General features: G+C 37.3%; 1 protein-coding gene across 5 annotated transcripts in view; it reads left to right on the forward strand.

Annotated features, from left to right (window-relative positions):
* The window catches only part of TFDP2 (transcription factor Dp-2), a 181,530-nt gene that overhangs the window by 121,366 nt on the left and 44,528 nt on the right, over nucleotides 1–15,636 (forward strand). For 4 of the 5 annotated variants that reach the window (XM_019438405.2, XM_019438409.2, XM_019438426.2 and 1 more), the window contains 3 exons: nucleotides 5,239–5,342; nucleotides 12,338–12,459; nucleotides 13,867–13,914. In XM_019438405.2, coding sequence (XP_019293950.1) covers nucleotides 5,239–5,342; nucleotides 12,338–12,459; nucleotides 13,867–13,914 — 274 coding nt within the window. The remainder of the gene's footprint in view (nucleotides 1–5,238; nucleotides 5,343–12,337; nucleotides 12,460–13,866; nucleotides 13,915–15,636) is intronic. The other variant, XM_019438420.2, reaches the window with a different exon arrangement.

Raw genomic sequence — 15,636 nt, forward strand, 5'->3', positions numbered from 1 at the left:
TATTTAGAAAAATATTTATTTTTAGGTAGTCATGTCTGTCAGTCTGTTTTCAGTTAAGATTTCTAAATTCTGGGGCACCTAAGTGGCTCAGTCACTTAAGTGTCTTGATTTCAGCTTAGGTCATGATCTCACAGTTTGTGAGTTTGAGCCCCGCTTTGGGCTCTGTGCTGACAGCTCAGAGCCTGGAGCCGGCTTCGGATTCTGTGCGTGTCCCTCTCTATCTGCCCCTCCCCTGCTCATGCTCTGTCTCTGTCTCTCTCTCTCAAAAGTAAATAAAATTACAGATTTCTAAATTCTGTAACATGATCAGAAGGACCTTCTTCATTCCCAAATTATAAAAAACTATTATTATATTTCTTTAAATACTTTTGTGGCTTTAATTTTTAAGTATTTGATCTTTCTGGAATTGATTTTTGTACAAGATAAGAAATTGAAATCTAAGGTTTCTTTTATCCAGGTGGACACTTCTTGTCTCAGAAACATTTCTTTCAGGTGTGTGTCTTTATTTTGTTTTAAATTGAAGTATAGTTGGCATACAATGTTACATTAGTTTTCAAGGATGTGCAAGCAAAAACATTTTTTAAGTAATCCACCCTTTCCCCACTGATTTGAAAATGCTACCTTTGCCATATATAAAATTTTCATGTATACATGCAATAATTTCTGGACTTTAATTTCTGTTTTGTCAAGGTTTTTCTATCTGCTTCTTAGCAATAGCACATTTCAATCACTTCAACTGTGTAATAATTTTGAAATCTGGTAGGCTAAAGTTCCCCTCTTCCCTGTTATTCCTTTTTTTAGTTTTCTTGGCTGTTCTCTTTGTCTTCCAGATGCACTTTAGAATCAATTTGTCAAATTTATGAAGTTCCCTCTAAATTCTTTTGGTATTAACTGACATAACAGATCTGGCTTTAGTGATGTTTTTCATTTTGTTTTGACCAAAGTTCTATACTCTTAATTCTTCTTTAGTGTTAGGTTTAAAATTGGAGTCAATTTGTTCCCTAACCTTAATTGTCTTTTTGTGTTTCTTGTTCCACTGGTTTTTGCAAGTTTTTGACTTTTGTTTCTACCAGTATGTCAGTGATGATCTCATTTTAAACATTCAACAGCACTGAGGTCAATTTTTAAAATCATCTGAGAAGACAAATACCACATGATTTAACTTACATGTGGAATCTAAAAAATAAACGAACAAACAAAAGCAGAAACAGACTCATAAATACAGAGAACAAAACTGATAGTTGCCAGAGGGGAACAGGGTGGGGGATAGATGAAGCAGGTGAAAAGGATTAAGAGGTGCAAACTTCCAGGGACACCTGGGTGGCTCAGTCAGTGAAGCGTCCAACTTTGGCTCAGGTCATGGTCTTGCACTTTGTGGGTTCGGGCCCTGCGTCAGGCTCTGTTATGACAGCTCAGAGTCTGCAGCCTGCTTCGGATTCTGTGTCTCCCTCTTTCTCTGCCCCACCCCTGCTCACACTTTTTCTGTCTTTCAAAAATGAATAAACATTAAAAAAACAAAAGAAGTACAAACTTCCAGTTATAAAATAAGTAAGTCCACAGGGTTGTAAAGTGGGGAATGTAGTCAATAGTATTGTAGTAATGTTGTATGGTGACAGATGGTAACTGCACCCATCATGGTAAGCATTTTGTAATATGTGTAATTGTCAAATCATTATGTTGTACACCTAAAACTGTGTAATATTGTGTGTCAGCCATACTTTAATTAAAAAAATAAATGTGAGGGGCACCTGGGTGGCTTAGTTGGTTAAGCGTCTGACATCGGTTCAGTTCATCTCACTTTGTGAGTTTGAGCCCCACGTCAGGCTCTCTGCTGACAGCTCAGAGCCTGGAGCCTGCTTCAAATTCTGAATTCTGTTGTTTGCCTCTCTCTCTGCCCCTCCCTCCCTCCCTCACTCTTTCTCTCTCTCTCTCAAAAATAAGTAAACATTAAAAAATAATAATAATAAATCTGAGAATCAGACTTTTCAGTGTTGTGCTCTTCCTCATATGCCTGTCCTACCTGGGACTGAGTTTATGGCACAGGTCTATCAATTCCATAGCTGTTCCTCCCCATAGAATCATAGGTTATTATTATCCAGTTAGGGTGAATTCTAAAGTGGTGAACAACTATATTTAGGATGTTTGATATAACCTTAATCTTTAGCAATTGGTAAGATATGCATCTTATATAAAAAACAAAAATCAGTTTCATGGTTACAGAGCAAGGAAACTTTATTTGATATACCAGTTCAAAATAATAAACAAAGGACCTAGCATTTTAACTTATTTCAAACCCAGTATAAGTAATGGCACCTACTAAAAAGTCACAAAAAAAAATGCAGCTTAGGCTATATTATAGGAAATATGGTATCCAGATTAGAAAAGGTGATAGATAGCTCCAGTCTATGCTAATCAAGTGGTTATATAGCTTTGTGCATCTGTTTTGTGCCAGGGACTAAACCAGGTGCTAGGATTACAAAGCTTAGAGACATAGCCCACTTAGAACTATATAAATGGTAGCTAGAACAAGCAACTATCATAGGTTTTGTGAAAAGTCAGAAGGGCATCCAGGAACTAGACCACAGAGGCTGGGGACAGCTTTTAAGGAGGAGGTGACACACAGAGCAGAGGCTTGGGAGGTGGAGCTATAGCCACCTTGTAGAAATTATTTGTCCTCACTCTGTCTCCATTACTTCATGTGTAAAACGGAGTCTCTAATAATACATTTTACACTGTTGTCCTAAGTGTTAATGATATATATATGTATATAATATATATATATGTATATATGTATATAATATACACATATACATATATATGTGTGTACATATATACATATACATATATATACATACATACATATATACGTATATGTATATATGTAATATATATAATATATACGTATATAATATATATAATATATATTAATATATTATATATATTAATATATATTATATTTATATAATATACGTATATATGTATATAACATATATACATATATACGTATATAATATATATACGTATATATGTATATAACATATAATGATATATACACACACACACACACACACACACATATGTATAGGAAGCCTCTGGAGCAGACTCTGGCACACAATAATGACTTAGAAAATAGTATGGCATGCCATTTTGAAGTGCTGGGAGGTAGAAGTTGTCCCAGCAGAGAGAGACTTCAAGCAGAAGGAAAGGAGTGTGCCAAAGCTGGAGTGGTTGAGCTGGAGCCTTTCTGGAACTGCAAAATATTTAACCTGATTAGAGTGGAGGAAGTAGCCGAAGATGAAGCTGCTAAGGGAGGCAGGGGTGAGATCTCCAGATAAGAGCTGTTGTGCCATGTTGAGGAGTCTGAGAGGCATTGGACATGTTTGGAATCTTTAAAGGCCTAAAGTAGGAGAGTGTCCAGAGCAGTTTCCCCAGTTGAAAAACGGGTTTGTTACAGATGTGTGGAGGGGCTAGGAAAGCTGTCTGAAGTAGCATTTCCAGGTGGAGTGGTAGTGCTCAGCCCTGGCTGCAATGCTGAAGCCATCTGGAGAACTTTCAACAGTCTGATGCCCAGGTTCACTCCCAGTCAGTTTTATCAGCAGCTCTGGGGGTGGGACTGAGGCCTTGGTATTTTTTATTGAGTCCCAGATAATTCCATTACACAGGCACCATGGTGAATCACTGAGTTAGCGGGTATATGTAATTCGAATCAGATTTAATAAAGTTGCAAATTAAACAAGTGCTAGCAGCATAAAGGAACCAGAGTAAGAAGATAACAAGTAGGATACAGTGGTCAGTTGAATGAGGTGGGGTTGGTTATTTCTGGATTGGGTCACTGGGATGATTTTGATCGTATTACCAAGACTCAGTCATACACCAAGACTGAGGACATGAAGGCAAAGCAGGTTTGTGTATTAGACCTTGCTGAGTGGGCGTGAAGAAGATAAGGAATTTTATTTTTAAATGTGGGTATTGAGGGAAAATGATAGAGGATAAATGGACAGAGAAAGAAACTGAAGGGGAGAAGCCAATGGTGCAGTCGAAAACTCAGGAGACAGAGTAAATAACTGATGAGTGAGACCCCTGAGAAGACAGGACGTGCAGAGACACTAAAGTAATTTGAGAATTTCCACTCAGAAAGAAGTAAAAATATGTGAGGGTGCAGATAGGTTCACAGGTCATAGGTCACAGGTCATAGGTTCACAGGAAGAGAAGCTATAATATAGCCTGATGGCCTGGTTTCCTTAATTGTCATTTTTTTCCCCCAGAGTTTCAATATTGAACCTCTTTCAGATACTTTCTTGGGTGATCTCTTTTGTTATATTAGGTTACTAAGAAAAACATTGATAAACTGAAGTTTGTCCAGAGGAGTTAATAATTGATACAGTTCAGAAAATTATAGGTTAGTTTTTCATCTCAGGAGTAGCACTTGGCTGCCTTAATTTGAAATTCAAAGAGGGGCGCCTGGGTGGCTCAGTCTGTTAAGCATCTGACTTCGGCTCCGATCATGATCTCTCCATCTGTGAGTTTGAGTCCCGCTTTGGGCTCTGTGCTGATAGCTCAGAGCCTGGAGCCTGCTTTGGATTCTGTGTCTCCTTCTGTCTCTGGCCCAACCCTGCTCATGCTCCTTCTCTTTTTCTCAAAAATAAACATACATTAAAAAAATTTTTTTTGATTTAAAGTGTTGAAATCACTTGAAAACACTGTGCACATCCCATAGTTTCTGATATCACTAACTAGGTAGCATCATATTTTTTTTTCTCTAGTATAAAACCTCAAAAAACTACCGTCTCATTTTGAAAACATGTTAATTTTTAGTATAACTATTTTCTATTATACTATAAATATAAATAAATTCTAATGGATATTTTACTTCATATTCTACTTCATACTTCTTTTTATTCTATGATACCTAATAAAGACCTAACTGGATTTCTCAACTGTGATACAAACTGTGATTTGCATTATGTATTGCATTATGTTTTTTCCTCAAAAAACCCACTAAAAGTCTGTCAGGCAGACTGAACTATTTATTTTGTAGTTTTCCTATTCAGAAGTAATTGTATTCACTACAAGAAAGCAATCATTAGTATGGCTTTTCAGTAAGGCTTCTTATATATAACTTAAATTATTAAGATAATTATAATTACTAAAGCAAAACTGGGGTTAGGAGCATGAATGTATAGATAGAAGGTGGCCTTGATATTGCAGACATTAACCTCATATTTGGTATCATTTCAGGTAACATTTCATTTGTTGCGTTTCCAGTTTCCAGCACCAACTCACCAACAAAGATTTTACCAAAAACCTTAGGACCAATAAATGTGAATGTTGGACCCCAAATGGTAAGAAAATCATCAAATCTTAGAATTGGAAATTTTGCGTGGGCAAGACTAATTTAAAATTAAAGTTTAAAATTTAAAGCTGTAGGTAAAAAATTCCCGTTCATTTCTTAACTCAGTCACTTTTTGAAAAAATTTTGTTTTCATCTGAATATAACTGGTTAAATCTTGAGAAAAAGAAAGCCACTGTGCTCTTCAGTGTTTAATTTTCATGTATTTGAATATGTGATTTCTGGATGTGTAATATCAAGGTTTTTTTGCTCCCTGTGTGAGGATTCTCTTGTTTTTAAATTGTTTGATTAAATTGGTTCAAATCTGTTATGTTTTATGTTCTCTTTTTTCTTATAAAATAACTTTTATTGCCCTAAACTGCGTACTCTCCTATAAATTGAATATGACCCAGCAGTTCATCTGTATTGAGAGCTATTAATCTTCGGCAGTAGAAATAATGAATGAAAAATGAAAAATGTTTAACTGTTACTCTGAAGGTATTCCATTAATTATTTAATTATGCAAGAGCTTGAACTATACAGCACTTTTAGAAAGCTTTATTTATAAACAAAGTTGCATGCAATTTCTCTAAAAACTACTTACTGTAATGGTCTCACCCACCTTTAGCAAAAGCATGTAAACACTTGAATAGTAAACCTTCATTGTCAGCGCTTGCATATGTTCTCATCTACAGAGCAATAAGGATACATTTTGCCCATAATACTCACTATTGTGGACTCTGTTGAGTGCAACATTATTCAGGCAAAAATATATTTTAACATACTTAGTGACTTCAGCAAATCTTTGAGATTTTAAGACATTCTAGAAATGACATTTTTCTTGATCACTTGAGGACTGTTAATTATCTAAAAAATTCAAGCCAAAGATCTTACACAATTTAAGTATGTGAAGAATGTTATCTAGCTCCAAACCACATGGAGACTTAAGCTCAGGTAAGTGTCCCCATTTGTAGGTAGTTCAGGGTATGTTTCAGACATTACTGAGCTTTTGCTTCTCACCAGCCCCTGCAGTGGGTGCAAATGAGATAAGGCACCTGACTTTAAAGTCTGTATTTTGAAAGGCTTTTATATAAACACGAAAATTAAATAAACATGCCCAAACTCTTACGAGTTTCATCCTTACAGTACTCCTCTGTTTTGAGAAACTGTTTCCTGTCAGTATTTTAGTGATACTGCCACGGCTCAAATTTGAATTCCTCTTTTGGTGACAGTTTTTCTTTCCATTGTCCATTTGAACTAATGTGTATGGAACTAACTTTATACTTCAGTTTTGACGATGATAGGTGGTCTTACTCCATTACTACAAACCTGAGAGTCAGCAAAACAAAGGTCAGAAGAAGGGAAGGAGATTGGGGCTCTTTAAGCCAGGCCTTAATTTGTCTCCTTAATTCTGAGGTGCTTTTTACAGTTCTTAGTTCTTAGACAGGAATGAGAGCTTTCTTTTTGACCTCCTAATTGTTGTAGAATCCCACTTAGTCCCATTTCTCTCTTCTGTTGCTTGTCTCTTCCGAATATTGTCCCTTCACCCTCAATCTCTCATCTGTGATTAAAAAAGCATTTTTTTAAGTTGAAAAATTCTTGACTAAACCTCACCCATTTGCTTCTTACAGTTGTCTTTCTCCACTTGCCCTTTAAATTTCACATGTCTCCTTGCAAGCCAAGTCTTAATGGTAGATAGAAATTTCAAATAGCCCCAAGAAGAGAGTAGTTTTCTGTGTTAATAGAAACTAGTTTAGCAATAACTGTGTTAGTTTGGGATACTTGCCCTCTACTTAAAGGTATCCTGTTTTATACACACACACACACACACACACACACACACACACACACACACACACAGCGTATGTATGATAATCTCATAACTGTATTTTAACATGGTTAAAAAGTACATGTTTCTTGGGGAGCCTGGGTGGCTCAGTCAGTTAAGCATACGACTTTGGCTCAGGTCATGATCTCTCAGTCTGTGGGTTCGAGCCCCGCGTCAGGCTCTGTGCTTACCGCTCAGAGCGTGGAGCCTGTTTCAGATTCTGTGTCTTCCTCTCTCTCGCCCCTCCCCCACTTGTGCTCTGTCTCTCTCTCAAAAATAAATAAACATTAAAAAAAAATTTTTAAGTACATGTTTCTTATAGTGAAAACTAAAGTTTTGTGAAATAATGAAATCCTTTATTATAATCCCTTATAATTATATAGATTTTTTCCCTTCAGAATACAGATATTCCCTTAGTCTGTTTTTCTTTTTTTAAATTGAAGTATCATTGACACACAATATTACATTAATTTCAGGTGTACAATGTAGTGATTGGACAAGTCCATACTTTATGCTGTTCCCCACCAGTGTAGCTACAGTACAAGGCTACTACAGTCTCTTGGCTCTTACTGTAGATGGCAGTAGTACGTAAGATATATTGATTAAAGGCAGAAAATCTTCCGAATGAGGTTCAGTTGCTGTATGATTTTCATAACCCAACTGTAATCTATTGTCAAAAAAACCACATAATTACATTTAAATTAAGGATGTCTTTGGGCATGGGGAGAGGTGGGCACTTAAATTTAAAATAAGTGTTCATTTTCCTTATTAGATCAACAGAATATAGGAAGTAATTACCTCTAATTTCAACTTGGGATTTCACAATTATGGTTCAGTTTTAATAAAGCATATCTGGACCATCACCTATGTAATTTTCCTGCGTTCAGTGGTTGATCAAGTTCTGTTGACTTTTCTTTGATTTTGTTTCTTAAGTTTCACTGTCATTGTCCTAATTTAGGAACTCATTGCATCTCACACGAACTTCTAAATTGTCATTTTAGTTCAAGTCCATCATTCCTCCAATTTGTTCATTCAGGAAATGTTTACTAAGGATTTCTATTTTTTTTTTTTTCAACGTTTTTTATTTATTTTTGGGACAGAGAGAGACAGAGCATGAACGGGGGAGGGGCAGAGAGAGAGGGAGACACAGAATCGGAAACAGGCTCCAGGCTCCGAGCCATCAGCCCAGAGCCTGACGCGGGGCTCGAACCCACGGACCGCGAGATCGTGACCTGGCTGAAGTCGGACGCTTAACCGACTGCGCCACCCAGGCGCCCCTAAGGATTTCTATTATTAAGGACACACCAGGCACTGTGCTGAGAGAAAGGAATAGAGTATTGTTAATCACTCTCAGATCAGCAAAGAATATCAGCTGACAGTTTAACATTGAGGAAGAAAAGAATAAGCCAGAACATAGCAATTCATTTACAAAGCCCTTCTCAGTAATGATAAGTAGTTTTTTTCTATGTCCTATTTTTCTTCATCCTCTCTTCATCTTTACTTTTCTACAAAGCCCTTTAAATTGGGTAAACTGAGCCTGTAGGCTACCGATAACAGATATAGAAAAAGAATTTAGTAATAATATTGCACAGGGGCCCCTGGTTGGCTCAGTCAGTTGAACATCCAACTCTTGATTTTAGCTCAGGTCATGATCCCAGAGTCGTGGGATCAAGCCCCGCATCAGGTTCCATGGTGAGCGTAGAGTCTTCTTAAAAGTCTAAGCTCCTGGGTGGCTCAATTGGTTAAGCGTCTGACTTTGGCTCAGGTCATGATCTTGCAGTTCGTGAGTTCAAGCCCCACGTTGGGTTCTGTGTTGACAGCTCAGAGCCTGGAGCCTGCTTCGGGTTCCCTCTCTCTCTGCCCCTCCCATGCTCGAGCTCTGTCTCTCTGTCTCTCTCAAAAATAAATAAACATTAAAAAAAAAAAAGATGCTCTTTCTCTCTCTCCCCCCCCTCCCTCTGCCCCCTCCCCCCACTTGCACGTTCTCTGAAATAAAAAAAATAATACTGCACAAATTATGCAGTCTATTTCAAGGGTAAATTGGAATGCTTAGATTTGTTTTGTCTCCTGTTCTAGAAATAGAGTAGACAAAGACTCATCAAATACTCAAATTTTCCTTCTTAAGCTTCACACTCAAGGTCGGCATGATATAGGACATTTGAACGTGTGATGTAGTGATTGTTGAGAATGATATCCTTTATATTGTAGAGTATTTCCTTACTGGATTTTATGTGGACCTTTGGCATACCAGTGAATAAAGAAGCTCCTTTATTTTCATTTTAAGAGCTAAGTCTTCGGTTTCAGTTCATTAAGTATTTGCTGTGCCTTTTCTGTGAATATCTCCTAGCAGTGTATGAGGCTCTGCAAACATTCACTCTACCCTTAAAGATGGTACACTGAAATGGAGGTGCGGAGGTGAGGTGGAATGTGTAGAGGGGGTAGGAGGTACAAACACATTGTCCAGTATTCATATTTTTTCATGAGGTAAACTTCTGCATTCCTCATTTAATAGTCCTTGGAATATAGTAGAGAATCAGAATTCCCCAGATACCTATCAGTGTTTCTTGTCTTTTGTTTTTATTTTCTTATCTATAGAATTAACTTACTAAAATTATTTCCTAGACATTTGTATATAGTAATATCTCCCTACCCCCAAATTCACAAAATACACACAAACAGAGGTAACTAAAGTTCTTAAATATTTAGCAAATGAATAAATGTTGGCAAGACTTTATTTTTTTTAATAAGTTCTTCTTTTTTTTAATGTTTTTGAGGGAGAGAGAGCGCGTGCATGTGTGAGCAAACGAGGACAGGGGCAGAGAGAGAGAAAGGATCCAAAGCAGGCTCCACACTGACCACAGAGAGCCTGATACAGGGCTCCAGCCCACAAACCGTGAGATCATGACCTGAGCCAGAGTCAGACCCTCAACCGACTGAGCCACCCAGGCACCCTGACGAGACTTTAAAAACCAAGTCTGCAGGCCTCTGGGTGGCTCAGTTGGTTAAACCCCACACTCTTGATTTCTGCTCAGCTCATGATTTTGTGGTTGATGGGCCTGAGCCCCAGGTCGGCTCTGTGCTAACAGTGCAGAGCCTTCTTGGGATTCTCTCTCTCCCTCTCACTTTGCCTCTCCACTGCTTATGCCCCTGCGTGTACTCTATCTCAAAAATAAATAAACAAACATTTAAAAACCAAGTCTGAACTGAACTTGAAATACAAATGGATCCTTCTCTTTGTTCTTTACGGAGCACATTAGCAACTAACTTAATGACTAGACTTACACCCAGCTTGCAGAAACAGGTGTCATTTGATCAGGGAGACAAAAATTAATTAATATTTTGACCTACATAAGGCAGTAGAAGTAGAATTATTTCTTTTAAGATCTGTCATTTAAAAATTGTGTGTTACATAGATGCTTTTCTCTCTTAATTGGGACTTAAACAGAACCTTACTATTGTGGAAATTTTCAAAAGTATACAAAAATAGAATCTCTTCCCTTAGAAAATCCAAAGATCTGGGGTTGCCCAGGTAGGGACAGTCCCGTGCCTCTGGGTTGGAATGAAAAAAAAAAGAGCATCCCTTTGTGCCCAGCAGCTCATTCTTTGACGGTTATTCACATGGGGCCAATATTGTTTCATTAACATCCCCATTCACTGGAGCATGCCCTTAATTTTTTGACAAAAATACTTTTAAAGATATTACTAAAATACTAAATTGTTTTTTGTATTAATTATTATAAACATTTTTGGAAAGAAACATGGTCTATTTACCAGTGAAGTCTAAGAAGCGTTTTGGTAACATATATCAAAGAACTTTTTTTAAATGTCTGTATCCTTAGTTCCATTAGTTACCTTTCTGGAGTCTGTCCTTAGGAAATAGAAATTAAGACTAAGATCATTGTACAAAAATGTTCATCACAGTATTGTTTATACTATTGGATAATTGAACATCCATATGTATCTAACAGTAGGGAACAGTAAATCAAATGTTTTACCATTAAAATGTGTTTGAAGAGGAGCATCTGGGTGGCTCTGTCAGTTGAGTGTTTGACTCTTGATTTCGACTCAGGTTGTGATCACCGGGTCGTGGGATTGAGCCCTGCCTCGGGCTCCAAGCTGAGTGTGGAGCCTGTTTAGAATTCTCTCTCTCTCTCTGTGTCTCTCTCTCTGTCTCTCTCTCTCTCTCTCTCTCTCTCTCCCCAACTCAGGCTCTCCCTCACACTCCCTCTCAAATTAAAAAAAAAATTAGTAACAAATACAATGTCTTCAAAGAATATTTAATGACATGAGGAAACGCTCTTGAAAAAGAAGATAAAATTGCGTCTGTATAATAATCCAAATTGTGGGGAGCCTGGGTGGCTCAGTTAAGCTTCTAACTTCAGCTCAGATCAGGATCTCCTGGTTTGTGAGTTCAGGCCCCACATGGGGCTCTCTGCTGTCAACGCAGAGCCCCTTCAGATCCTCTGTCTCCCTCTCTTTCCCCCCACCCTGCCCCACTCTCCCATGTGCACATACATGCTCTCTCTCAAAAATAAAAAACATTTAAAACATGGGGCACTTGGGTGGCTCAGTCAGTTAAGCGTCCAACTTCAGTTCAGGTCATGATCCTGCAGTCCATGAGTTGGAGCCCTACATTGGGCTCTGTACTAACAGCTCAGAGCCTGGAGCCTGCTTCAGATTCTGTCTCCCTCTCTCTCTGCCCTTCTCCCACTCACACTCTGTCTGTGTCTCAAAAATGAATAAATGTTAAAATTTTTTTAAAATAAATATAATAATAACAAGCTAAGTTGCATAATGCCTTTGTATATATTTGGACATGAAGATCCAATTTACTGTTGCCCTAGTTTGAATACATCAAGTTCAACTGCAGTTAGGTTCTGTAATTTCAAAGAAAGCTTCTTGCTTTTCTCATTTTTAAAACATTGTTAGTTACCAACTTAATCCTTCCAAATTGCTGTTCACTTGCTGAAACCTGAAACCATATCACTATTCAAGATACTTGTGCTTTAAGTTCCTAGAATATAAGCAAATCAAAGTTTATGATTTAGATGATGGATATTAAGTACATTTTAGGCAGTGAGATTTCCTCCTTATATGTAGCTTAGCAATCAACATGATTTTCTACATGTATGCTTTTCTTTATAATTAAGAATATTATTTTCTGTGTCCTAACCTTATAGATTATAAGCACACCACAGAGACTAACCAGTTCAGGAAGTGTTCTGATTGGGAGTCCATATACCCCTGCACCAGCAATGGTTACTCAGACACACATAGCAGAAGCTACTGGCTGGGTCCCAGGGTAAGACTGTTGTTGCAAGTTAACCATTTTTAAAACTTTTTTTAAGCTGTGATCTTTTCCTCTCACTCTCTTGTGTTCTGTTCTTGTTTCATGTTAGTCTAGTCCTTAAAAACTAATGTGTGGCCTTTAAAATCACCTGTTTTATTTCACTTTATATCTCAGATATGAATCATTTATGGAGCAATCATTTTTAAATACAATAATTTGTACCTGTGTCTTCTGACTTTTTCACCTCTCAAAAAGTACTGTTTTTATGATTATCACATTTAGCTGCTTTGGAGATGCACGAACTATATTGTTTTAATAAACATAAGAAAAGAGTTTTATATTAAGTGTTGGCTATCCTCCGAATTTCCTGTAACTTTTTATTTCCTTAAAAACCAGAAAAGGAACTAGGGAAAAGAAGCCAAATACATTAAAATTTTTATTGAGTTTTTTCTTGATCCTTTTAAAACACTGGACAGTTAAATCAATATCCCTTGCGTTATTCATTTACCACTTTTAGTATTAAACTTTTACATGTTTCATCTCTGCCTGTAGATACCCTTACCCAGCCTTTCTCTGCTCCTTATCATTTTACCATTTAATCGTCCTGTAAAAGAAAAAAATCTTAAGATAAAGGACTCAAAACTTCATTTTGTCACTTTAGAAGTTATTTTCATGGTGACATACTGTACTCGTAGTTCTGTTTGACTTACAATTGTGAGTTAGCAGACAGTAAATTTTGGTTGTGTAAGAGCTTGCTTGTTCCCAGGATGTTAAATAATTCTGGCAAAGGGTTTTAAGCCATATACATCTTCATGTGTATACACATATAAACACACATTAGAGACAGAATAGTTTCATATGAGTACATCCTTTTCCACTATCAAATGAGATGAAACGACACCATCACCTGTAATCCCATGGCCTCTATTCAGTCCTTAATACATGAGGACCTAGAAGTTACCTTGGATTTCTGCACAGCCTTGAGAGATTATAACATGAAAGCCATGCCTGTGCCAGTCGTGTTGGCCTGCTTTGGAGATGGCCAGGGTTTGGGTATTTTCAGCCCAGCTGTGTTTCATATTAGGGGTGGAATGATTGCTCTGTTGTTCTGGAATGAGTCATACTTTCTGTGCCTTTCTAAGTCTGCAACATTTCTTCCCATATTCCTCGAGCTCATTTCAGCCTACAGTATTATATTGTGGTCTTTTTGATCCTATGATAAATTTTATTATGTTGTGATCTCTTACTCCTATGATAAAATTATAGTTTTTATTTTATGGATATATCTTTCATGTTTGTTAGGTTTTGTGTTTTGATATATTTGCTGTGAAACTAGACAAGTTACAGTAAATTATTCATAAAATAAAGTTGTGTTTAAATACCTGTTCTTTTTATGCTATCTTTTTTTTTTCTTTTTAGTGATAGAAAACGAGCTAGAGAATTTATAGATTCTGATTTTTCAGAAAGGTGAGTATAAGCGATAAGTGTTTTGTTTGAGAGATGCTACTGTGTAGAGAGGAGTTTGATGTCTGGACAATTCTAGTTTAATTAGAGATGTTTTTCTTCACAGGACTTAATTGAGTTTCTGCCATTATTTTATACCTCAGTGAGTGTTGTATTTCATTTGTCATTACATAAATTCATTATATTTACATAGGTTCAAAAGAAATCATCCTGTTAGTAAATTGGCTGTTGGTAGTGTATTATTTAGCCCTCTCCCTCCTTTTGGAGGATGAAGTGTCCTACCAAAGTGAATATTCGACGTTACCTCAACATGCCCAGATTTTTTAAAAAGAAGTTTTATTGAACACATTTAAAGATTGTAGTAAATTCTCACTTCTTTCTTAACTAATAAGTCGAGTACAATATAACATTTCCTTAGACTATTAGGACAGTGTTTCTCAGTGTGCATCAGAATCACCTGTGGAGGGGCGCCTGGGTGGCTCAGTCGGTTAAGCGTCCGACTTCAGCTCAGGTCACGATCTCGCGGTCCGTGAGTTCGAGCCCCGCATCGGGCTCTGGGCTGATGGCTCAGAGCCTGGAGCCTGCTTCCGATTCTGTGTCTCCCTCTCTCTCTGCCCCTCCCCTGTTCATGCTCTGTCTCTCTTTGTCTCAAAAATAAATAAAACGTTAAAAAAAAATTAGAAAAAAAAAGAATCACCTGTGGAGTATTGAATGCAGTATGAATGTCCACCAAGTCAGAAACTCCAGGAATAAAAACGATCATGTAGGGTCATTAAAGTTCAGTATGCCATGAACACCACTACATGAGGTACCATATTAATGTTGTGCTGGTTTTTTTTTTTTAAGTTTATTTATTTTTGAGAGAGAGAGAGAGAACACAAGGCAGGGAAGGGCAGAGAGAGAGGGAGAGAGAGAATCCCAAGCAGGCTCTGCACTGTAAACACAGAGCCCAGTGTGGGGCTCAATCTCACTAACCCTGAGATCATGACCTGAGCCAAAATCAAGAGTTGAATGCTTAACCAACTGAGCCACCCAGGTGGCTCTATATAAGAGCCACGAGGGGCTCTATAGTGCCCCAGTGTGGCACTATATTAAAATAAGACCTGTTGTCTTCGAGGCAGGAGTTCTCTAAGGTTGTTACTTACTATCTTAAATAAAACTTCCCCAGCTATGCTTTCTAAATTTAATTTTTGATTTTTGATTCTAAGATCTTTTAACTCCTTTTTCCAGTGGTGTTTTAATCTCTGTTCTTTTGTTAGGTCATTTGCTCTCAGGATAATAAATAGTTTTCTGTCTTATCTCTTTTCTAGTTTGCCACCTCTGATTTGCTGTGCCCTGAGAAACTAGGTAGCCAAATGCGTTAACATTCAGTCTAAAATAAAAATGAGAAGACTCTGAGTGAGGACCTTGAGGCGATATGTATTTTTTAAAATGTGTGTTTTCTTGCATTGGGACTGGCTGTACTTCTGTTCCTTTGTGGCATTTGTTGCTTGCTTCTTGGTTCTTAATTGTTTTGAACAGATAAAATAATGTCTGAGGAACTGCTATATCATATAGAAATATATGGGGAAATATATTCTTTTCTTCCTACCTAATGGAAATTCCTCTTTCTAGCTCCTGCTGGTCTTTGTGTTTATCCCTAGAAAGGGCAGCAGTACAAGTTCTTATGATGTATTCAGCAATGCATAAGGCCTTTTATAGTACTTTTCATTAGTTATGATTGGT

This window comes from Panthera pardus, unplaced genomic scaffold, assembly GCF_024362965.1.
Source record: "Panthera pardus isolate Hobbes unplaced genomic scaffold, ASM2436296v1 HiC_scaffold_16, whole genome shotgun sequence".
Classification (NCBI taxonomy): Eukaryota; Metazoa; Chordata; class Mammalia; order Carnivora; family Felidae; genus Panthera; species Panthera pardus.